This window comes from Aulonocara stuartgranti (genome assembly GCF_965226115.1).
Source record: "Aulonocara stuartgranti genome assembly, chromosome: 17".
NCBI classification, from domain to species: Eukaryota; Metazoa; Chordata; class Actinopteri; order Cichliformes; family Cichlidae; genus Aulonocara; species Aulonocara stuartgranti.
This window is the reverse complement of record NC_138953.1, coordinates 20689312-20714805: the sequence shown is the minus strand read 5'-3', so window position 1 is coordinate 20714805 and position 25494 is coordinate 20689312. Positions and strand designations below refer to the sequence as shown.

Sequence of the window (25494 nt, the reverse complement as noted above, 5' to 3'; positions counted from 1 at the left end):
ACTGCTGCATCATTATCTGATGGAAAGACTGAAACAGTAAAGCAACTGTGGTGTTTCTGTTTTGCAGAATGTCGTCATCATTGCTATTATTCACAGTATTAGATTGCAATCAAAGTGAACAGCTTTCAGCGTCTGTGAAACCTGACAATGAATTCATATAACATGTGGTTGAGGAGATTGGACCGAGATATTTTTCTGTTAGAAAAAGAAAAAAAGCTCATCATGCAAACAGACTTTAAGCCTTGGGTCAGCAAAATTCTGATTTTATTTAAACAAACAAAATACAATTTTAAAATAACAGCAAAAAAAATAAATAAGATAAATAAATCATAAATAGCACACGTTAATTTACTACCAAAACAAATATAACTCAGTTAAGTGGAGCAGTGGATTGAGGCATGGTCTTAAATAAGAGAATAAATAATAAGTAACTGTAAAAGTGGAACTGAATGGTCAACCTGAGGCAGTTTAACCAAGTTATAAATATGAAGATAACAAATAAGAGCAAAAAAAAAAAAAAAAAAGATTTCTAAACCGAAAATTCAAGCTAATGATTTAAAGTCCAAATTGTTGGTCATTATTCAGATGAAGGGGTGTGGGATCAACAGCTGGCGTGGGCAATCACAGAAGCTGCCTGGAAGACCCCCAGGTACTCAGCCAGAGCTCTCTTCTGAGCCATCAGATCATCAACCTGCAAAAACAGACACGACTTCCAGTTAATGATCAGGGGAACACACTGACAAGTGTGGGTGGAGCCTCCTCCACAGAATCATTATCTAACCAACATCAGATACACTTCCAATAAATCATTAACCTCTTTCTACAATGCTCGCAGGTCTGTGGACGCTGGCTCCCAAAATAACAACACATATGAAAGGCTTTTAAAGTCTCAAAGTATGTGAAATTAATCATTTCAGGCTTTTTTTTTATCATGGCACAGGCTTCTTATAGTCTTCTTAAAGCTGTCGCCTGTGTGAGGTCTGTCTGACAATGACAATAAAACTCTGACTCTAGTATTTTGAGAGGGAAAGACAAGAGTGCTTTGAAATCTTTTGTTTTGCCCAAACAAATCATCTTCATGCATTTAATGTAAAAGGTCAAGGTCAAGGTAACTTTATTTATACCCAAAGACAAGGTAAATTTGCTTTACAGAAAAATGACAGCATTTGGCATCCCTTTAAAAGAAAAAAAAAAGGTTTTAATTACTAAATGAAATACTACATTCAAATGAACTCTGTTCCTTAGTACCTGCTCCAGTGCCAACAGCAATCCAGTGACATCATCTAGAAATGTTCAATTTCTGAACTACATCTGAAGTTCTTGCATCCATTAACCTTTAACTGAAAAGATCACATGACTTTAGAGTTTCTCTTCTGCAAAGTTTCTATATTAGTCAATTCTTTCTTTTATGGGCTTCTTTCTTTTTGTGGGCGTAATCTCTTCAACGATACACCAGTATCTCTTTATTTAGTTGCAGTTTAACATCTGTGGTGCAGACCCGTGTAACACTGTTTGTGGGCCAGTTTGATGGGAAACAAAATGATCTTACCTGAAAGAAGCCGAAACCTACAGTCTGCCAGCTTGAAATCTACTATTTCTCTCTGATGTAAAGTTTAAAAAGAGTTAAAACTGCTGCAGGAAGTCTGACTTATTAATCAGCAGGAAATGGTGCTTTTCCCAGAGACCATTTTTAGTGGCAGAACAAACCACTAGTTTATTTAAGTAGCATCAGTATTAAGGCAGAATACACTACTGAGTGTGTGAGTGTGTGCGTTTGTTGGTGGTGATTAAATAAAACCCTCATTGTTGCTTCATCCCTGCACTAGTTTTGTTTTTGCTCGAAACCCACAGTTAAAGCTCAAACTGTACTATTGCAGCAATACATGAACTCCAGCAGCACCAGCCGGTGGCTTTGACCCAGATTTAGTTTCATTTTTAATAACTCTTTTGGGTAGTCAAAGGTAACACACAGATACTTTAAAAACACAACCAGCTAAAGTTTGATCTCACAATCTCACAATGCAGAATGCAAACAAAAATTGTGCATACTGCAATTTCACTTATGTGGAGGAGTGAAATTGTAAATATTGAAAAAAAGATAATAAATAAATACAGGATTTAGTTTATTAATTATGGGCATAAATTAAATTAAATTAATGTGGCAATACGTTAAATTAGATATCATGTTTGCTTCCATGTTTATTTTTCTTGTGTGATAAATATTTTCACTTTATTTATTTATTTGCAAATTTTTTGTGTCTATTTATTTAATTTTTACTTATAACATATTTATTTAATAGATTGTTTCTTTAATTTCAGTTTTAGTCCTTCATCTGATGCTGGTCCTGGCACATGGCCGGCCTCATCGCGTCTATTGATTTCTTCCTTTTAAAATAAAGGTCTTTGCCTCTAATGTCACCACGCAGTTGCTCATAAACCTTTGTTGGATGGTTGGAGTGTTTCTCTCATGAGATAAAGTACCTTGAATGGACTATTGTTGTGATTTAGCCAAAAATAAAAGCATGAATGATAATAAAGATTAACAAAAACACCAATGTACCGACCTCCCTTCTTCTGAGTTCTGTGTTGCACTCTGGTGGGACTGACCCAGAAAACTGCCCAAACACTGAGTGTTTCATGAATGAGACTAAAAATCAGTAGCCTGTTACCTTTATTTGATTCAGCCTGTAGAGTATTTCCTCTTTGTTGTGGTTCACGTGAGTCAGGCGGTTCTTCAGCTCCTCCATCTTATCCTGGAGATTCTTAAGTGCCGACTCAACCTCAGACCTCTTGGAATCGGAGACCTGATCCAGCAGACCCATGGAGGCCGTGGACTCTCCTTGGGTGTGGTGGTTGCTATGTGCCAGGATGCTGGAGAAAATGCGTTTGTAGACATCCAAACTAGTATGTATCAGCTCTATGACGTCGTTTCTCTGTGGAGCAAAGAAAGGCTTTTTAGACCAGCATTTAGTTTGTTCACAGATTTAATTGCAACAACAAGAAACAGATTACAGATTAACAGTGTGGCAAACAGTGACCAGGACCTTAGCTGACAAGCAATACCAAAAAAGTTTATCCTCCGATACAGAGACGTCATCACCTTAAATATCATCTGCAACATTTTTTAAGTGTCTTTAAGCTTTTCCCGTCATTATCTTCTTTTACTAGCAAAAAACTTTCTCCTGAAGTAAAAACAGCATAAGCAGTTAGGCTCTTTTACTCAGGTGGCCAATTTATTCATGATCATTGTACCAATAACTAGTCCTGACCAAGGTCACAGATGATTCTGGGTTAGGGTTAGTTTTAGCATTTGGACTCGGTTGGTGGAGCAATGAGTGTTAAAACAAAACACGGGCACTATCAAACCTAATCACCTCACAGAAAACGTGTTTTGAATAAAACAATGAATATTTCAAAAGAATGTGTAAAAAAAGATGGAAAAATGAGCAAGTTGGATATAATATTTTCTAGAAAAAGTCCTGTCTAATGAAAGGAGGTTGTGCTAAAGATATTCAGTCTTCTCTGCTATATAGTAAGGATGAATTTACCTATAAATGTAAAAACATTTTGCTCTAAACACAAATTTCTCCCAATATAGGCTACAGTTGACTTAAAAGATCTAGCTCATAAAATCTGATTGCGCTGTTATTACTCGGAAGTAAGAAAACTGGAGAAATAAGACATCAGGTGTGAATGAACTGTTTGAGCCTACCTGGCAGGAGGTGTTAATACTGTTGACAAAACTGAAGAGTTCAATGTTGCCAACCTCTGGCTGCGTCAGCCCCTAAAATATACACAAATATACAATCAAAAAATATTTAGAAAGATCTACAGACCTACAACAAAAACAAACACAAAGAAATGGGCAAAATAAATAAATGTTACAGTCAAATACATGTATATACACATTGTCCTCTTCAGGCCAACATGATATCAGTGTTGTCAATATCATAATGTCAGTGTTGTTTATATGTGCCTGCAGACATTTAGCCTTGGTCTCAATGAGTATCTTACAGGGATATTATAGTTTGGTTACATTTGCAGAAAATGAAAGTTTTTTTTTCTTTTGGTGATCAAAGTTGTTTTTTTGTTTTTAAAAAAAGCACGTTTACACATATCCTCTTTCTCTTTGAAACATGGTGGTAATCAGAACAAACCACAAGCACATGAACTGGTTTCAGTTCATCTCCTTGTGAAGTTTGAGAAGTGTGTCAGATTTCGTTATAGTCACCATTAAGTCATGCGATAGATTTCTTGTAATAATAAATCAATAAGTCCAAGTAATTTATGCAATTCATCAACTCTGCCTTAGAAGTAATGTAAAAAACATTCTATGTAAGTCTACACTAAAAATCAATCTAATGTAAATCTGAAATCTAGAGGCATCCTTGTCATACACGAAAAACCGTACAACACCTTACGACATTTTCATGTTTGGTCACACACCTGAAAATACTCACAGATTATTTCTCTCATCTAATTTTAAAGAAGCAAACTTCTAAATTAAAATCTCAAATTAGCGCTTTATCTTAAAGGGCAACGCAAAGTTTGACCGAAAACACGTAAGGATCTAAAATCGAGCCTTGCGGGACTCCACAGGTAAACTTACCAGTTCGTGCGCTATGAGCGCCTGCTTCTGTGTCATTCTCTCCGAGACATGCTGAGAAACTGACACACAAGGAGCCCTACGATGGCGAGGAAACCCAGAAGCTGCCAGCACAGCTCCCAGTAAGACCAGTAGACACGCTAAAGTACTGTATGGCGACATCTTCTATCAGGAACTTTAAATCAAACTGCTATAAAAGAGCAAAAAGTGTCTTCTCACAAGGAGGCTGATAAAGTGCAACAGTGTGTTGTCTAGTTACTGATACTCTCCGTTGACCTGAGGTTCTATATATACAGCTATCTATTCTTGTGGTCTGTGGGCTGTGGGTTCTGCAGCAGAACCAGAAACAGCAGCATCAACATGACTTTTCCTCTAAAACAACTCTGCTGCTGCTAAACGTGCACACACAGGAGACTCCCTGGTCAGGTTTCAGTTCACTTCCATTCTCTGAATGCATACGCATGCACGGGGTGAGGGGACCCCCTGGTCAGAGAAAGACCTGCTCACTCTAATTTAAGTGGAAAATGTTTGTTTGATGTGCATGAATGGTTCCAGGGTTGCAACAAACCTCATGTAAGATTTATGAAACTATACAGATTTTTTGTGTCTCTGCGCAACCTTGTGTGCATGTAAATGTTTGCAAATTTAGGTTATCTGCACATCTTTCAGTGGCCTACAAAATGTCTGAAAACTAAACAGATAACAGGCCAAACTATCATGAACGATTGTTCCTACAATAAAACACTTTACGTGACCTTTATTTCATTTCAGTTTGCTTTTATAGAGAAACATAAGTGAGTTTATTGTGTTACGTTTCGAAAAAAGGCATTATGTGATTACAGCTTACAGCTTCTAGAGAAGCCGCTCGCCTCTGTTTTGAGTCTAACATGCTAAAACGTCCAGTCTGCTGCAAGAAACAATTTATGGCTGAGGATTGTTTCCCTTTACAAACACTGTATTCACCTTTTTGAATTTTATTACGGTTTGAAGTTGGGGCACGGCTTATTTGACACACACAGGCAGCTGCTGCTAGTGTTGCCTCACTGCTGTTTTTATGTTGCTGGTACTTTGTTTTACTTTGACATCACAGTGGCAAAGTCCATCATGTGTAATGATAACAACGATTTCATTTGTATAGCACATTTTAAACCACACCGTTGCACAGTGCTTCACAGTCTTGATAAAATCCGTAATTTAAATATGCATATGCAAATATACAGTACAGATACATAGAAGTAAAGGTTACTTTTTATGTGCAAGTGTTGGTGTGAACCAGCCAACCTGATGGGCTGAGGAAGGCTGATACAAAGTTACTACCTGGAAAGTGTGGTTGCCTCTGGATTTAAAATAATCACGATAGAATCTTCAGATCTGATGTTTGCAAGACCAACCACTGGGTAAACACATCTGAGCAGTTCTGCTGAATGACGTTATATGAGGCATGTGATAAATATATTAAAAGCAGACGGCGTAGGTTTTATTTTTGCGTGTTTTTGTCTTTCGTTGTTGACAGAAACAAAGAGTGGATGAACTCAGAAATGTGAGATTTAAAGTTCAACTGAAGGGCAAACCTAAGACTTTTAGCAGATTATTTGACTGCTAAGTGAAACTCTCTGTGCCGATCCAAAGTGAAACATTCACTGAGGTTGGTGAGACCTTTGAGGTTGTTAGTCTTAACAGCAGTGCATCTTAGTATCGTTAGCAATGTAGTGGTTACAGAAACTAGTGCGAAAATTATATATATACATATATATATATATATATATATATATATATATATATACACACACACACACACACACTCACCGGGTACTCTACTGGATTAAGATCTGGTGACTGTGGAGGCTGTTTGAGTACAGCAAAGTCATTGTCATGTTCAAGAAACCAGTTTGATGGGTTCACTGTGGTTAGAAAGGGATGGACATGGTCAGCAACAATACTCATGTAAGCTGTGGTGTTTAAGTGATGCTCCCAACACTTGAGCTCTCAGCAAAGGCGGTCGCACTTTCTCCTCTCCTCCTCACCCTTATCTTCCCTGCTTCGCCTCTATGTCCTTGTCTTGTCTTGTGTGAATTTACTTTCCCTGGAACAGTCTCTCACTGTCATTCTCTAAACCTAAAAGAGAATTATGGATTTGATCAACTGGTCTCTGAGTGCTATTGACACCCTTTTCTCAACGAGAAGTCGGGGCTCGGGAGAGCCTGAGTGCCCTGGAGGGACTTTCCCTGCCGGTTACACGATGGACGGGTGGCAGAACTGGAGGACCGTGTGCCTGGCGGGACTGTCGATCGAGGACGCTGAAGATATCTACCTATTCGGAACCATGATAACAGGGTTCATGCTGATCGGCGTTGGCTTAGCCCTGGTTTATCAGAGAAATAAGAAAGCGGAACCGGCTGTTCAAACCCCCACAAGGCTGCCCGCTGGATTCGAAGCGACGGGACGAGGTGCGACCTCTCACAACGAACGTAATATGGTCAACACCTTGGAGACGCTTACAGCTGCTGTGAAGGCTCAAAACAACACCATTGAGCGTATGAGGGGAAACATCAGAGAGAGGCCTGCTCAAAATGAGACCCTTGAGCGACAGTTGGAAAACATCGCGGAACGGATCACTGCAGTTGTGAGGTCTCAGAATCAAAAGACTGACAACACCACGGAACAGAAGTTTGATACCATCATGGGGAGGCTCGCAGCTCTTCAACGGGAGATCGAGAGACCAGCCTCGGAGTGCTAGAATTCGAGCTGCTCACAAAGGAGAAATCAACAATATTCAACATTTGGACACCACGGCTCCAGCTGCAGGCCCAAGGCTGGAGCCCACCAAAACAACTCCCTGATAACGACTGTGTGATGACTATTCTTCCCGCCCCATGAAGGACACCTGGATTGGCTGGAGGACTGTTTACTTAGCCTGATAGGCCGAAGGACACTGTCTCAGCTAAACTATGGACACGCACACACACACACTTACACTGATAAGCACTCACTCATCCCCCTCCCTTTCCAACGCCTTCGATGCTTGTGCCCTACCGGGGATGATAGCAGTCAACTGGACCAGCACAGATGCTGCAGGACCGGATGCGCTGTCTACACCGGCTCTCTCTTACCCTTTACCCGCCCTGTTGCTTGTCTCGTGTTTCTATGGTGTATTGATAGTCATGTGCTTTTGTGCTGAGGTGTTTTTTCTTTTATCAAACTGTTCTCCCACTAGGAGCTCAGTCTGAGTGGAGTTTTTTTTCTCCTCCTCTTACCTCATGTAGTGTATTTTCGTTGTTTTTTTCCTATCAGCCTACCTTCTGACATGTCTGCCCAATGTGATGTTTGTGTAAAGTTGGTCAGAAGGTTCCTTTGTGAGTGCGCATGCGCCATTAGCGTGCTGCCTGCTGTAACCCCTAATTTCCCTCGGGATGAATAAAGTATTCTGATTCTGATTCTGATTCTGATTCTCAGTTGGTGCTCAGGGGCCCAAAGTGTGCCAAGAAAGTATCCCTCACACCATTTCATCACCATCATCCTGAACCACTGAGTCAAGCCAGGATGGATCCACACCATTGTGTTGTAACCCTACCATGTGAACGTTGCTTCAGAAATCAAATCTCGCTCACATTTTGCCAATCCTCTGCTGTCCAGCTTTTGATAATGATTCTGTATGAATTGTAGCCTCAGTTTAAACCCTGGAGATGTTTGAGCTGGATAATCACAGCAGATAAGCAGTTTATGAAATATTCAGACCAGCAACCACACATGTTGACTTCAATCACCTTTGTTTGCCTTCAAGGAGGGTTTAAACTTCAGCAGGTCATCTTGACCATGTCTTGTCATTGGTTGCTTAGATATTTGCATTGACAAGAAGTTGAACATGTGTAATAAAGTGTCAGGTTAGTGTGCAAAATGTATGCAGTATACATATGTTAAACTCCCAACCACTGGGAGTTTATAAACATATTACTGCTGTAGCAGATAAAATGTTTTATAAGTTGGACGAGAGCAATACGATTAATTTTAGGAAAAGAAAAAAACATTTTGGGTGTAGGTTGTAGTTTGACTAAACCATCTGTGTGTGTGTGACTGCTGGTTTGTGTCTGCAGTCATGCACACAGATGCAACTCTGCTCACTGAGTAACTTCCAGTCAGAGTTTATCTTCAAATCAAGGTTAGGTAACCTTGATCTCAGGATAAAGATCAGGTGAGGGTGCATCGACTGTATAGTGTCTGAGGACATTCATCTGCTCATTCATCAGCTCGTGGCTTTCTAAGGTCATGTGACCCATGCCTGCTGGTTCTGTCCCATACGAGGCACAAGGACAGAGCCTTCTCAATAGTAGCACTGCAGAAGCATCTGGGACTCATCTTTTTACAGATGCTTGTAATTAACCGTTTCAGTGTATTGATGTCTAATGTTTTTTGTTTTCTTTTGTTCAGCATTTTGTGATCAATATCTTGAATAACTAAAGTTTTTACTTTTTACTTTGCTTTAGCGTTGCGGTTTTATGCGTGACTGACGCACCGACTGACCCACTGAGCGGCAAACGCAGTCGACAGTAACGGTCTGAATGGATGGGATGCTATCACTGCTAAAAGCAGCTGCCCTCATTCAGCCTTTCTGTGTGCTATTTTGAGAGCGGCGACATGCTGCGACACATCTGACGACATCAAATAGTCATCTCTGTACATCGTACGCTCAGGCTGCTGGATGCTGTAAACAGGTTGGTGAGGTTGTTGTTAACTTTCACTCTGAAGATACGTGGACTTTGAAAGCTCTTTATAAGTTAGTGAAGTAGAGATTAGTAAAGTGAGGAGAAAGTCCATTTGTGTTTTCACTACAATATAGTTAAAAAGCACTCATTGTGAAAGATTTGAAGCCTGTACTTCCTTTGTTATCTTTCCTCTGCAGCTCATATCAGTCACACCATCTATCTCTAATCTTGATTTGTTTATTTATAGTGCTAAATGAGTCTTTTACTCCAGTTTATCCTCTTAACATCCAGCAGGTTGGCAGTTTGCATTTTAGCCAAGCGCTGAATGAATAGCTTCAGAAACTAGAAGATGATAGATCATGAAACCTGTTCTCTTACAGTTCTTCTTCTAAAAGAATGTCAAACAGGTGAAAATTCCATATTTGGGGATAGAAAAAAACCCTAACTCACATCTGACGAGAGATGATCAAGGTCACCAAGAAAGTAGTGAATGATGGGAGGTTAAACAGTTAAACAGTTTGTTGGTAAATCTACATAATATATAAATTAAAGACATTCCTATTTAGATGTGCATGAACCCGCCTTTCAGTACTGTTTTAGACTCCAAAGAGGCTAAAGAGATGACTCCAAAGGCTCTGAAGGTCCTGGATTGGTGCTACAGAGGTTTGGTGCCCCATGTTGGCATGCTGTAGCTCTCTTCTGCCACTTGGGAGCAGTATCAAAAATATATGGAACAACAGTGCAAGTGATGTAGGTAGTGTTTGCTTTGTTCCCATCTTGGTATACACAGAAGCCAGCCTCTCCATGACCACTGCAAACAAGACAGAGCTCAGAGCAGATCCCTGATGTAATCCCACCCCCACCTTCAAGCCATCTGTCACTCCTGCCGCACACCTCTCCATTGTCCTGCTGTTCTCAGACATGTCCCGCTACACCCTGACCCTTCATACAGCACCACAGTTGCTCTCTTTCACCCTACCGTTATAGTGGTGTGAAAAACTGATGATCTGTGACAGACACACAAAAACTAGGAAATAGGTAGGGGGCAAACAAACGTAACTGTGGTGCATCACATCTTTGGATATCTGAGTTCAGTTTCTCTACCCACACCCAGATGGCCTGATTACTGCCACACCTGCCAAACTGTCTGAAGTTATTTTTGATTCAACGAGCCCAGGTTTGCTGTAGAACTATTATTCACTTCAGGTGGAACTATAAAAATAGTCCAGAGTTTAAGGGGGCAATGGAGTAACACCTTTGGTTTTGAAATATGTAAATCAATCATACATTGGGTGTAATATTCATACGTCCACATTAGCTGGGAGTGAAACTGTGGCGGGAAGAAATGCAATCATCATCGTGGGTTGGAGCGCCATTGCACCGGTGGAAATATCACCACTGGAGGTTAAGGTATTACCGCCAAGAGTAGAAATGCCATTGCAGCAGGAAGATGCACTGTCCCTGCATCATCTCTTCTGGTGGAAACGCTACCACAGGGCGTGCAGTGACATCTGAATCATCAGTGCAGAGAGAAAACGCCGTTGCACTGCATACGAAAATAATTTCTAGGTATTCCCCGTTAAATTTATCTTAATTGAGTTAGAGTAACTAAAAGTATTTAAACATTATCCTTACGAACGGACAGAGCTGCAGATTTCAAAGTTCACCTTTATTGAAACAGAGATTGTAAATTTCACTTTCCTGCTATCTTTTTTACCCAACTTATTGTGTTAATGAGTGATCATGGCAACAGTATGAACAATACCAAGAATTAAGTGGACAAGCTCATCACTGTTTCTCTGAATTACATGACACATCTTTACTAGAATAACGAGTAATGAATTTGGAAAAGTAGGCCTTAAAGTGCAGATCCTGTTTCTGCTACAACTCTAATTGTTGTGCAAAGTAAAATGAGCACGGTGTAGCAGCTAGCAGCATGCCTGCTTATTGCTAGTCTGTGTACAGATTGAAACCGAGCTTAAAAATGAAACCTTCACCAACTTTCTCTGTTGCAGCTTGTGGATTCATTTCTATGAGAAGGTTGAAAAACCAGCAGACACGATGTTTGTGGTCTACTAGAGCACAACAGTAATTGAAAACACAATCCAAAAAACTGACATTGATGAATAAAAAAATCATTGATATTAAAAAACAAGGTTACCTAGGTCTATGTTAGGTAACTGGCAGTTTATTCGCACAAAAATTAGATGACTTCTAATTTTACTGCTTCTAAATTCAGATAAAACTGCAGCTATTGTACTTGGCCCTAAACATTCTCACAAATATGGCATCTAACCAGGTGCTTACTGTTGATGGCGTGACCTTTGCCTCCAGTCATTTTTGACCAGGATATGTCCTTCAATGTACAAATGCACAAATATGTGTCAGGAGTGTCGTGTGCAGAGGCGAGGAAGTGACCCAAACGCAGGACTCGTGGATAGTGAAGAACTGAAGATGGTTTATTATGAATAGTGGATGAACAGGGCAGGAACGCAGGGCGGGCGGGCTTGAACATACATACAGAGAGATGACATTAACATCAATGATACGACAGCAAACGAGTAGAAACAGAGGGCTTAAATACACAGACTGATGAGAATGATAATGAGAGACCGGTGAGTACACAGCTGAACATAATCTGGCTAATGACACGAGACAAGCTGACACAGGAAAAGCAGGAAGTGAGAACATGGAAGTGGCAAAATAAACTGAACATGAACAAAACTGAAAGCACTGGGTCAACGACCCAGGAACCCTGACAATATGTAGGACTTTAGCCTACACATTGCCTCCTCTTCATTGTTTCCCTGTTAATTCCAGAATCCAATCTTTACAATCCTGTTTTTCAAATACAAGTTCCTGAATAATCCGGCTCCATCTTATCTTAATGACCATATCACCACATAAGAGCACTTCACTTTCGCAGGCTTATTGTTTCTAGAGTATTTAAAAGTAGAATGGGAGGCAGAGTCTTCAGTTTATAGGCCCCTCTTCTGTGCAATCAGCTCCCAGTTTGGATTTGGGAGACAGACATTCTGCTTTTAAGCTTAGGCTTAAAACTTTTTTTTGCCAAGCATACATTTAGAGCTGGATCAGGTGACCCTGAATTCTCCTCAGTTATGCTACAAAAAGTCTAGGCTGCTGGGGGATGTGATGTAGCATAAGTTAAGCAGCAAGGAAGGTGATAAGTAAATAGCATTAGCAGACAATTGAAGTTCTTTTTAAGCATACTTTATTGCTAGCATCTCCCTTTTACCATAAAACAATCAATCAGGCATGCAAAAATCCCACTGGCTTTATACAAGACTTTGCCCACACCTGACCTCGTTAGTCCCTACCATTGAACAAAATAGGTCAAACCAAATAATACAATTCTAAACAAAGAACAGGAATAAAGTCATGCATGAAACTGACAAACTCATTTACTCAACTAAATAGTTTGTAAAGTAAAACACTGCATACAATATAACTCAAAAGGCTACTTTAAAGAAAACAAACAATACTATACAAAATGAAAAACCCTCCATTTGGTTACACCCAGTGATCCAATCATTGACCTCATGACCCTATATAAACAGGAAGTAGTGGGCGGCCCTTCCCATACACCTGTCTCACATATAGGACCTGCAAGCACAACATGGACACCATGGTAAGTATAACCAAAGCAACATAAAGAAACATAATTTACTAGACATGTGCCTGTAAACAGAAGAGAATTCAGATAATCTGATGGTTAGTAGTGTTTGCTTTAAAACACATGCATGGATGTAAAGAATGTAACTACTGCTACCACAAACAAAACCCGGGATATTGTGTGTTAAGAGAAGTTACACCAGCAATGTCTAAATTAAAGCATTATGGCTGACTGTAAAATAACAGAACACAGAATAACAATATACACAAGTAACAAATGGCAAATGAATTCTGTCCTAGCCACTTTGTCACAGGGGATTCCTATGATGCACTGTTTCTTCTTTAGAGGAATATTTCACGCACCTTGTTGACCTTTAGTCCAACCCAGTACTGTCAAGCTATACCTAATAAAGTGCCAGGTGACTGTGTCTTTCACGTGTATCTTTGGCATGTTTTTAGTTACAGGCCTTCTTATATTCGGGTATACAGCACGTGCTCTGGTGGCTCAGTTGCTGTACTGCATACATGGTAAAGCACATAGAACTGATTTTGCCGATGCTTGCTTGCACACAGAGTAAGGCATGATCCCAAACTGCAAAACAAACTTAATACATATATATTTAGTGTGGAAAAAAGCTGAAAGGAAGTATAGAAGTGTGTGTCGTCAGCATAGATTCAATTTGATGAAACAAATACTTTTAGCTTTAATATTTAAAAATAAAATCATGCACATGTCTTTGAGGATGTAGGGCTGAAAGTGTTTCTTGCCACCCCCTAAAACACACATGCAAGCTTTCAAGCTAAATGTTAATTCAATGGAATTAGCTGGTTGTGTGTGGGTTTTTTTTTTGTTTTGTTTTTTTTAAACCACTCTGTATGCCTGTGTTTCCTAGAAGTCTTAGCTTGGGTGTTGTTTTTTTGTTGATTTTTTTTTTTTTTTTTTTTTTTTTTGTGCCTCTGGGCCAACCGTCAGTAACACAAATACAAACACATACCACATCCTCTTGTGGTGGAGGGTTGGATTTCCCACCTACACAGACTTGGAAAGCATCAATCACACTGACTAATGATCATTAACAGCTGTACAGCTGGTCTGTTGCATAAATGAAACTTTAAGGGCTTGAAGCTTTTATTGTATTGGTCCGGTGGGTGGCCTACCATTTAAGAAAGTTAGCTTTGCACAACTACAACCCTGTTTCCAAGGAAGCACAGTCGTCAAAGTGTCTCTGCAGAAGCCCAAATATGACTCCTCCACCACTGGGCTGAAGGTTTGGTATGAGGTTTTTGTGCTCATATGCTGTGGTGGTGCATTATGGACCAAGATCTCCACTTTGGTCTTATCTGTCCAATCATCTCTTGTTATTGTGCTTTGTTCAGATGTAACTTTGCAAACCTGAGCTGTGCTGAGCGTAGGCTTTCTTCTGACAGCCTTTCCAAATAAGCCACACTTCTTCAGTCCTTTTCTGCATCTACTGTCATGAACTTTAATATTTAAAGTTACAGTGTTTCAGTGTAAATTGCATATTCCAGTTAACTGAGTTGTTTTCTTATCCCTTCAAATTCAAGAGCATAATCTTAGCTACACTGGCCTATGAAAAACAAGCATGTTATAATCAGCCTGGTAAGATCAAATACGAATACGTCTGATACGAGTCTTTGAGTCATGACTGATGACAGCCATACTGAGATGAGTTTTGAGGATATATTGAACTTTTCTGTCCATAAGATTACTGTTAGATCCTGATAGCAGCTAACAGCTGAATAAAGCCACTTACTAAATAATCTTGCATATGATGTGAGAAGGCAACCAAACTGTTTTTCAGAGGGAAAGTGATTTGAGCTTAATGTTAGCTTATATTAAGCTGTTGTTGCTTTGCCAGCTCTTGTTAGCTGTCTGGAGATGGGGAGTTTGCATGTGTGATCTGCTGACCAAAGGTAACTGTGACAATATCACGAATGAATGAGCATGTTTATGCAAGTTGTAGTGTGTCAGAGCCATAACTTCAGCTCAGAAGATGAGGCTTGATGTGAGGAGGGAGGGGATGTGATTTAGCCACTTCACATTAAAATTTTTTGGTGAAGGGGACTCCTTCTTCCACAATCCTTCATATACTGAGTCTGAAGGAGCCGACAGGAATTGAAATTTCCCTCTGTGACATCCGAAACCATATGGCTTCTGGCCAGTCTTTAGCCACATATGTAAAATGTGAATAGCTGGAAGGGAGATGTCCTTCCTGGCTACTGTACTCCAATATGGTGGACACGGCAGGTTTCACATCTGCAAATGCGCTCCTATGTATTTTTGATAAATTAATTTTAAGTTTAGAATGCATCAATTTTTTTGGAAGACATATTTACAAACTAAGGTTTATATATTTATGAGTACTCTACAATTATTTTTTTTTCTGTTGAATAACCTCAAAATCTCACTGACTTTACTTTTAACATGCTAACTGAGGTCTGTAGTCTCTTTCACATGAGTAGCTCTTGGGTCAGCCAAAATTATGCCAGCTCATAGTTTAAAAGTATTTGTCATGGCATGGGGGACATCAGTGCAGCTCTGTGAAGGCACTATTAATGCTGTAGGATATAGACAGACATGCAAAAAGTAAATAATCATGAGGTGTACTTTCTTTTTCACATGACTGTGACTCGCAGGCCTCGCCTTATTTAATGAGATGCTCCAGTTTCAGCTGTTTTCCAAACACTGTTAAACAAAACAAAAGAAAAAGCCTTCAAGGCCTTAAACTGTTTCTCTTAAACAGAGTGGAACACAAGGGTCGTCTTACAGCCACCGATGTGTAGTAGATGTTGAGCTAATGACCTTTAGTCGCTCACACAGAGGTTTCTAGTTATTTAAACTCAGACATTAAAACTTCAGCAGTGATATTCAAATCATGAAATTCTATATGTCAGGAAACCCGCTCGATAATGTCAAAGCAGCAATTTCCTGTAATTGACAGTCAAACTACTACAGAAAAAATGGCTGAGACAAAAGGCTATAAAACCATTGAGATGGCTACTTATTTTTTTTCTTTACTTATTGTATATGTTTGATGTGAGAGTGTCGTGTTAATGCGCCAAAGTTTGAAGATGCAACCAGCTTAAAGGGATGTAACTGTGAAATGATTTCTTGTCTTGGTTTAATTCTGAACATGAGTAAGGTAGCCGCTGCAGAGGGGCTGACTCAGCAGTTGACAATGACAACGTTTTGAGTTCAGTATTGTGTCACTGTGGGGGTGGAAATCTCACTGTGGCTTCTGCTGATGGTCCAGATGTCTTTGTGGGAGTTTCCACTGACAGGTGAGGGGAGGGATCGTGACTCAGAGCTGCTTTCAGGTCGTTTTTTTCTTTAATCCTTCCATTAATTCAAATGAAATTCCAGCCTCGAAATCCAAATCCTGTTTTAACGTATTTCCCTTTAATTTCATTTATTTTTATGTATTCTTCTTGTATTTGGTTTATAAAGTTACCGATGGACCATAAAACAGGGATTATAAACTGTCAAACCTCATGTTTCTAGACAGGTTAGAAGGTGTTAGCTGGAACATAATAGTAGCTAAACTGGTCTACAGCTGTTATGCCGCCGAATAAGTGTGGTCAAATGTCACTAACTTTGGGTCTGAAAAGAAGTCATTAAAACATGTTTCAATTCCTGAATCTTGGCACCAAACAAAAGTGCCAAATGTGGGAAGCTGCTAACTCTCAGATCTTTCCAAAAGTATTGACTATGTGCACGAGAAAATGCTAACTTCCTGGTTTGAGACCGGATGTGGGGTTGTGCATTTCCGGTAGCTTTACTTTGCGGTCAATCACTACTGCGAAGATATACTCCAAAATCATGTCCAAAACTCAAAAACGGAAAGATCGCGTTAAGTTACAAAGAGCAGAAGGTGGGAACACTCGCCACTATTGTGTCATAAAAAATCTAATGATCAATTTTGACGTTTAAAGCGTTTAGATCGATCAGTTGTTTACATCACTCAACACAAGCAGAACTGCATCACTGCAGCAGAAGACACATCGTCCACATTCAGAAGCACATCTCTGTATAGTGACTGGTCTCATGATCTAAACAGGCAAATGTTCAGTATTCAAACTACAGGTGAAGAATAGTCAAACCAGATGTTTCCCCGTTACGTCTCTATCAGCTAGTGAAGTACACACCTACACAGCATGTTAACAAACCGTGAAAAAAGCCTCACAAAAAACGAATGATTGCTGGTAACGGTTTCTATACATTAGTATTTACGAAGGGTATGTTGTGACTTACCTTCAAAATTACAGCGGCCCCTAGCTATAACGCGGTTCACCTTTCACTTCGCTGTTTCGCGGACTTTTTAGTGCAAGTTTGCACGTTTTTTTTTACGTCACATTGTGTCCTGCGTCCTGATCGCTGCAGACGATCTCCTCCGTGACGTCTCTCCTGTACAGTACAGAATTGCTGCATCGATTGCTAGCAGTGTGACTCTGAAGTGCAGTACTGTATGGCCACGATGTCCACCAAACGTTTTGCACCTTCAAAAAATAAATTTGGCTACTTGATTTCACCTATCGCTGGTTATTTTTAGAACATAACACCCGCGATAAACGAGGGACAGCTGAGAAATATAACATTTGAATCCCTTTTCTCTTTTGCTCTGAGGCGCGGGGGAAAAATATCGGTCGATGAACATCATTTACAGATATATTGGGTAAATACCCAAGACATCTATAGAAATGTAAATCGCCGCTTGATTCATTCATTTGCTTAACTTGTTTTGGACCGTAAACCAGGCGCGAATAGGACACCGGAAACAAAGCTCCCAACAGGAGTTTCCGGACCGGAAGTAGCATATGCTAATGTGCACATAGTCAATTGACCCAGTTTTGTTGAAGCTGGACTAAATTAGCTGGGAAGGTATCGAATATGAATGCGAAGCTTGTGATAGTATCTCTTTTTGACCAGCTGACCTTCCTTGTAGCAGTAAAACTGCAGTAGGTGGCAGTAGCTCAGGAGGTCGAGCAGATCAGCTACTAATTGAAAGGTTGGTGGTTCGACCTGGCTGCTTCTGTCTGGATGCCAAGGTATCCTTAAGCATTGAATGTGACATGTTGTGAAAAGCACTGCATGCTTTAACATGTTTGTGTAGGTCCTCAGTCATTCACGCCATGGTGGTCTTAAGAGATTGAAAAAAAGCAACTGGAAGATATTCACCTCTAATTCAACCCTCTTCAGTTCTAAAACCAACTGCTGGAGAGCCCCAGGTGTTTAAACCCTGGTGGCCGTTGTGCTTTGAGAGGGTCGTTGATCCACTATTTATCATGTAACTCGTCACATGACTTTGTAAAACAAGGTGTGGGTCATTACCTCCAGAGGTTTCAAGTGAAACCACCATGAGACCTCGCCCAACCCTATCATGTAACCTACTGAGGTCACCTGACACGAGATGTGAGCAGGAGTGGAGGTGCCTGGGCAGGGATCTCAAAACTGCATTGTAGGTGGCTGAGTGTTGGTGTCATAAGCCAGCTCCTTTGTTCAGCAGCCAACCAGGCCGTACTCTTCCTCAACGAGGATTTGGATTTTGTCATTCCTGACACGACCCTCACATTTATCTAGGCTAGGCACTGACACTGAGTTTGTCTCCTCGCAGTCTCAAATGGGGTCTTTGGTGTGTTGGGTGAACATGCTAACCACCACCCACAACAGCCAATCAGCACGATCACTCCAAGTAGAATCTCTAACTCTGTCTTCAGGGGGAAATTTTCTGGACTCGCAGACATTATAGACGAAGTCACAGGGGACAGGGTCTGTTTCCTGTCCACAGACCCACAATGTCTGGGTCAGTCATCATCAGACTGCACACAGGTGAGTGATCACTGAACTCTGAAACACACACAGAGGAGAGAGAGGCAGGTCAGCACAGGAGGATAAGGAGATCCTGACAGCTTTGGATTCTTTTTTGTTCTCTGAAGCAGAGAAAGATCCATCATGCTGCTAAGCGCCTTCTTCCTGAAACCTTCCCAGTCCTCCTGTTCAAACCCACTCGCTGCAGACACTTGATTAACGGCAGCTGCCCTCTAACAGTCCTCACATGCTGGATGTTTGAATGTCGCTGTTAACAGAGTGTTAATCAGTTATTTGTTGAGTTTTGGTAAATGGACTGTTTCTTATATGGCACTTTTCTACATTCACACCAGTGTTGGTCAAGTTACTTGAAAAAAGTAATCAGTAACTAATTACTGATTACTTCCCCAAAAAAGTAATCCCGTTACTTTACTGATTACTTATTTTCAAAAGTAATTATTTACTTAGTTACTTAGTTACTTTTTAAAAACACGATTTACAACCTGAAGAGGTGATAAAGTGATAGATCTTTCAGCCCAATTCTACTTTTTCTGCATAATCTATCATATAAAATGTAATCAAATGGAAAAGTATCTTTTTTTAACTTGTTTTATCAGTTTTAATCTTTTAACTTTATGCATCAAGCAAAAATAAAATTATATGCACCATTCTCTGACTTGAATAAATTCGTTTAACATTTAAACCTATTTTCTGCACATTCCAGCACATAAAATAACATATTTTTTGTGTTTACACTCACTCTTTCAAATAGATGCAAGTAAAACACAGCAGAAAAAAAATAAAATCAAAAACTAGAGGTCCTGTTGCTCTATTTTCACCTGTAAAGCAGGACTCGGGTAGGCGGAGGTTTACCCTGGTGCAGGTGTGCTGCGGTCAGTTGAAGAATCCACGAGTTTCTCTGTGAATTTCCCATTACGTCATTGCGCACTCGGTACTTGTTTAGGGGTTTTTTTCGCTGTAAAAAGAAGTTTTCTTCCCACGCACAGCGGACACTAATGTTTTTGTCACTTTTTATGGAATCAAACTCAAAGGTCAGTACTTCCACGCTTTAAACGCTGCACGCTCATACTCTCTCCCGCACTCGATATGTTATCCATTGTTGATCTGCACACAGCTGTTGTCACGAACATCGCACTCGCTTATGTCACTGTCATGAGACATTCTCGCAAAAAAATCACGGTTTTAGTAACGCAGTAACGCAGTGTTCCTACGGGGAAAGTAACGGTAATCTAATTACCGTTTTTGCAATAGTAATCCCTTACTTTACTAGTTACTTGAAAAAAGTAATCAGATTACAGTAACGCGTTACAAGTAACGCCTTACTGCCCATCTCTGATTCACACACATTCATACTCCCATGAACGCATCGGAGAGCAACTTGGGCGTAGTATCTTGCCCAAGGATATTTGGCATGCAGACTGGGGGAGCCAGGGATCGAACCACCAACCTTCCGATCAGCAGATCCTGAGCTACAGCCAGCCACTGATCTCCCAGTGAGTGGACTTTGAGTTTGTTTAAACTCTTTAAAATAATCATTTGAGAGATATTTGTGCCAGCTTTGTGCTTACAGGAGAGGGTGTAAAAACATTAGTGGGGCAGTTAACCTTTCTAATTAACCCTCTTCTTTCCTTCCATGTTTTCTTGTCTTCCTCCAGGTGTTTGATTGGTTCCCCTCCTTTATGATTGGCTCGCCCTCATTATTTTCACCTGTGTCTGTGCACAGTCGATTCGCCTCCCGTCTGGTTATTGCTGTGACATCCACTTCCTCTGGACTTTGTTACCTTCCTGATTTCTCTCAGTTGGAGAATCATGATGTGCGTTCAGTGATTTTAGGGGTTTGAGTTCGGGGTTGAAGTTCGTGTAGTTGCTTCCTCCTTGGTGGTGCAGCTCTGAGGTGTCCTGCTTTAGTGTTAGCTAAACGCTGACAACAAACACAGGCCGTTGATTCAGGATACGTCTTCTGTGCACCAATTTTTGCAGCAAACCGAAGACACTGAGCGAGAAGCTGAGCAGTAGCACTCTGTGCATTGTGGTACAGTTGTAGCCACAGCTGCCCTGATCGTGCCATCGACCCCTCTGGCCATCACCAATAGGCGGTAGGTGAAGTTCTTGCCCAAGGACACAACGGCCAAGATAGACAGAGCTGGGGATCGAACCGGCAACCTTGAGGTTACAAGATGAGCTTCCCAACACCCTGAACCACGGTCGCCCCAGTATAAGCTCATCTCTCAGATAATTCATAATGTTTTTCTCGAATTTTAGGCTGAAATCATTCATAAGGAGCAATTTTTCTATGAATGTCAACAAAGGAGAACAGTCTTCACTCCCAGGCTCTGCAGACTGTTGTTGTTTCAAATCCAGGCCAGCAGAGGGAGATAAAGCTCTGTGAACTCTCAGGAACTCTGAGAAACAGACTAGTCACCAGTGATTAAGATAAAAACTAGTTTATTTCTCTAAAAATATAACAAATTCATATACATAAAGTTAAAATATAAAAATATCCTATTTTATTCTTCTGTCAGGTTGATATAATAAAGCTTCAAGTATTTTTAATCCTTCAGATTCTTCAGTAGGTCCTCAAATACAATAAATTATCCAAAATAACTTATATTGTACATAATGTTTCATCACACATGTAAAATATTCTCAATACTTTAAATTATTCACAATCTTTTAAGAGGCTCCCAGCAACACAGCTTATATTTTTACTAGTTTTACCTCATTTTCCTTGTTTTAAAAATCAAAATTTTCAAACATTTGTAAAGCAAATTTGAGGTTCTGCTGGACGTTCTTCTGTTAAAGAAGATCCACTTACACAAACCTTAGTCCATCACTTCAGTCCATCAGTGCGTCGGGTCAAAAAGAAAACTCAGAGCCGAGTTGCTGGTTCTTCTCAGTCGTACTTGTATTTGATTTTCTGGCGCGCTTGTGCCAGAAAATCAAATACATCCAAAACTTCAGTTTAAAAGAATAAATAAAAACATTAATAACAAGCTCTTTGCTACATAAAGTGATCCTCAAAAAATAATCCTCAGTGATGATGCTGATGATGGTGGTGGTGGAGGTTGGGGTGGTTGTAATAATACAAATACTGATGACGACGATGATGATGAAGCAGCTCTACGGCATGTGGTGGTGTGTCAGCTCATTGATCCACCTGAGGATGTAGGTGAACTCTCTGATGGCCTTCAGTGCTCCATCGTCTCCCTCATCTCCTTCGCCATTCCTCCTCTGCAGACAATCGGGCACATCCGGTTCAGTTAGAGTGAATATCTCAAGTGATATAAATACATTTATGAGTATGCTGCTGCTAGTTGCAGCAGAAGCAGCACAATACTTCAAAGCAAGGTTACTATGAAGGATTAGAAAAGACAGTAGTTGTAGTGGTAACAGCAGTAGTACTGGTGGGGCTGTAGGGTGTGTACATTTTTACCTTGTTAATTCTTTTCTCCAGCTTCTTCATGATCTTGGAATATTTTGAAGATTCAGAGGAGGAAACCTGAACAAGAAGCACACAGAATAAAGTGGTCATTTTTTGTGTGTTACAGGACCACATTGCGCTTGTATGTGTGTTACTGTTGTGTACTCACGCAGTGCCGCAGTGTGTGCTGCAGTCCGTACATCAGGTCGTTGTAATGTGGGTGGAGGAGCTTCTGGATCACCTCGCTGCTGAACACGCTCCTCTGGTAGATATTGATCAGCTCTCTGATCTCCAGCCAGCCAATCGCGTGCTGAGGAGACAAGAGCAGCACAATGACACACTGCGCATCATCAGGTACCAAACCATCGTCATACACCCGTGACAGAGGTGAAGACGTTACAGGATGACTGAAACTTTTACATTTGTACACATTCAGCTGCACTCGAAGATCTCATCTTCTGCTTCACTGAAGCTGTAACCCAGTTTTTATTTCACATAAACACTGAATTTTCACTTCATGTGATTTTTCAGAGTTTCAGCAACATCACGGCCTTTCTGTCCACCTCACAAAATTCCATATAACCACATGCTGCACCGTGACTTTCCCCCACATCTGTATGTGGAAGCTCACTCATGAAACTCTGTGGGGTAAGAATACGTCACTAATTCTGTCGAAGAAAATGCTCAACTGAACAGGAATGTCACCTGCGAGGTGTGTGTGTGTGTGTGAGTGTGTGAGAGAGAGAGACAGAGCAGGTGGAGCGCAGACGTTATTGTTTCTGTGTGAACATAACAAGCAACACTCAGCTCAGGACTGGTGAAGTATTACAGAGGGGAGTGGAGGCTGTGGTTGAGGTAAACCAGGCGGACACCATGATGCCTGAAAGGTGAAACCTCAGAAAAAAACCGCTACCAGGTCTACAGCACCAAACTCCATTCAGAAAACATCACATTCTCAGCTGTAGACGAGTTGAAACTACTGACCTCCTGACATTTGACACAGAAGTTGGGCAGAAGTCTGAACCTCCGGGAGAAATGGTTTTCTGTCTGTAAGTGAAAGTGTGAAATTCATTATTACATAACAAAAGGTTTTGGTAGTTTATTTTTAATTTACATGACACATTTTCTTCTTTCAAAATAAAGCATAAAAGCTTTAAACACGCAAAACCAAAACACCCAAGCTTGTTTCAAGTATGTGTTATAAGTTATTAAAAGCCTTGTCAGTGAGTCAAAGTAGTGCCTTAAACATTTAAAGCATTATCAGTGCGAGCTCCCGTTTCTTTCAGATGTGATTTCATGTCTTTGATCTGGTTTAAAAACGGCAGCTTTTCAGACTTTCACTTTGTGGAAACAAGGAGCTTCGTTTTTACTCATACGATTGACGACTCATACTACTCCTACTCATATCAGTGCTCACAGTCCTCTGTGAATAAGATCAGATTTATTTTTTTTAACAAAGCATATCACTCAGTGACAGACTTTTACTTTGAAAACTCACCCCCATTGTTGGTCCCCATGTTTGGTTGATAGCACAAAACCTCACAAAATGCCAAAATTTAGAAGTTATTGATGATGCATGCATGTTAAATGAATGTTTGCTAATCAATAATTTGCATTTATGATTTGATTGAATAGAAATCGTGATTATAAATTGTAAATTTTAGAATGTTATTGACCCCTCAAAGTGTTTATACTCCCCTTACCCCAGTCATTATATTTATTCTTATTCCGACTCTTAACTATATTTATTGTTGTTCTTTTGCACTGAATGGAACTGGAGCCTCGTTGTCTCATCTCTGCTATATACTGTAATGTATATAGCAGAGATGACAATAAAGTTTACTTTGACTTTAAAAAGTGTAACGTTATGACTGAGAGACTAATCAATATATTGCAATTCTGACGTTAATAAAAGCCAATTAGTATGAAACAGACAATCAATATTTTAAAATAAGTAATTTTAAAAGAATTATGGTAAATGGACTGGTTCTTATATAGCGCTTTTCTACTCTTCTGAGCACTCAAAGCGCTTTACACAACTTGTACATTCACCCATTCACACAAGCACATTGTTCTAAGTGCTTTCTAAGTAACATTCACACACATTCATACTCTGATGGATGCATCGGAGAGCATTTTGGGGTTAATATCTTGCCCAAGGATATTTGGCATGCAGACTAGGGGAAGCCAGGAATCAAACCACCAACCTTCCGATCAGTAGATGACCTGCTCTACCGCCTGAGCTACAGCTACCCCAGTACTGATTACTGATCATTAATTCAGCTAAACTGATTTGCTGGGCAAATTCATGCTGCAGTCTTTATTGATAATAAATTCACATATTGATCGATAGAACATCGATCCTGTTACTGAAATGAAATTAAGTACTAATCAATAACTGTAATTAACCATAAATAATCTTAACTAATGTCTTGATGTTAAAAATGTATCAAGATTGGCTTCATCTGCAGACTCATCAGTAAATGAAAATTGATATTGATCAGCAAACAAATCAGTAAAAGTGTTACAAACTGAAATACTGAGTAGCTGTAGCTGATCAGACTGATGATGCACTGAATGACTGGTGGGAGCTTAACTCTAAAGCAGTATTAAGCAGTTATTGAACTTACCGGCAGCCTATTGATCAGCAGCCTGGTGTGCTTCCACAGGTCCCTCATCAGCCCCGTGTGGATGTCCTGGGGGCAGGTGAGGCGCTGCTGGGCGGAGACGAGGCTGACGAGGAGCACGACAGCAGAGAGTCTGATGAGCAGAAGAGGCATCTTTGACTGTGGCGGGTTCACTCGCCCCTGCTGTATTTATATCTCCTCCCCATCATCTTCCTACCCCCTCGCTCTCGTCACCTCCCTCAATTTCAAAACATCACTGAGTCACACTGCAAATTTCCAAGGAGTCTCCCAGCCAATGGCTCCTCCCCTTTTCTCCTCGCTACTGCATTCTTTTCTTTCTCCCCCTTTCCCCCTTTACTCCACTGTCTCCTCACCATCACACTCTGCCCCCCCCCCCCCCCCTTACTTTTTTCCTTTTTAGGTTTTCCAGCCTAGTTTTTTTTCCAATAACTCCACCTTTTTCCTCTTAACTTTTATTTCTCCTCATTTTAAAAACATTTTTGTTTACTTCACTCTCCTCCAAACCTTCCTTCCTTTTCATCATCGTGGGCTTTCCTATTTCTCCTTTTCTCCTCAATTTCCACCTATATCCTTCCCTCCTCTGTGCTCCCCTTATCCTCCTCTCTGTCTCTTTTTTCCTGCTGAGTCAGCTGATCCCA

At 40.4% G+C, this 25494-nt stretch overlaps 2 protein-coding genes and 1 long non-coding RNA gene across 3 annotated transcripts; 1 reads left to right on the top strand and 2 right to left on the bottom strand.

The window, feature by feature from the left end:
- Positions 1-545: 545 nt before the first annotated feature.
- LOC309692955 (uncharacterized protein) lies at positions 546-4844 on the bottom strand. Its single transcript, XM_082511877.1, has 4 exons — positions 4610-4844; positions 3713-3784; positions 2670-2933; positions 546-691 (listed from the first exon to the last, which is right to left on the bottom strand). Exons 1-4 carry the CDS (start codon positions 4766-4768, stop codon positions 602-604), a joined length of 585 nt encoding a protein of 194 aa, XP_082368003.1. The 5' UTR covers positions 4769-4844; the 3' UTR covers positions 546-601.
- A 7642-nt stretch (positions 4845-12486) lies between these two features.
- LOC309692110 lies at positions 12487-22808 on the top strand. The gene is made up of 3 exons (XR_014272223.1): positions 12487-12955; positions 22336-22562; positions 22740-22808. It is a non-coding gene; the product is annotated as an uncharacterized lncRNA (long non-coding RNA).
- On the bottom strand, positions 20939-25225 carry LOC309692108 (uncharacterized protein). Its single transcript, XM_082510325.1, has 5 exons — positions 24839-25225; positions 23193-23255; positions 22378-22518; positions 22221-22286; positions 20939-22018 (listed from the first exon to the last, which is right to left on the bottom strand). Exons 1-5 carry the CDS (start codon positions 24986-24988, stop codon positions 21908-21910), a joined length of 531 nt encoding a protein of 176 aa, XP_082366451.1. The 5' UTR covers positions 24989-25225; the 3' UTR covers positions 20939-21907.
- Positions 25226-25494: the final 269 nt, after the last annotated feature.

What these genes read in the sequence shown, in the direction of transcription:
- LOC309692955 (XM_082511877.1), bottom strand. Translation starts at nt 4,768, where the DNA reads ATGTCGCCATACAGTACTTTAGCGTGTCTACTGGTCTTACTGGGAGCT. An exon ending in CGCTCATAGCGCACGAACTG is followed by an intron (nt 3,785 to 4,609) that starts GTAAGTTTACCT and finishes TGTATATTTTAG; the next exon opens with GGGCTGACGCAGCCAGAGGT. An exon ending in GTATTAACACCTCCTGCCAG is followed by an intron (nt 2,934 to 3,712) that starts GTAGGCTCAAAC and finishes TTTGCTCCACAG; the next exon opens with AGAAACGACGTCATAGAGCT.
- LOC309692108 (XM_082510325.1), bottom strand. Translation starts at nt 24,988, where the DNA reads ATGCCTCTTCTGCTCATCAGACTCTCTGCTGTCGTGCTCCTCGTCAGC. An exon ending in TGCTGATCAATAGGCTGCCG is followed by an intron (nt 23,256 to 24,838) that starts GTAAGTTCAATA and finishes TTTCACTTACAG; the next exon opens with ACAGAAAACCATTTCTCCCG. An exon ending in TGGAGAAAAGAATTAACAAG is followed by an intron (nt 22,019 to 22,220) that starts GTAAAAATGTAC and finishes GATTGTCTGCAG; the next exon opens with AGGAGGAATGGCGAAGGAGA.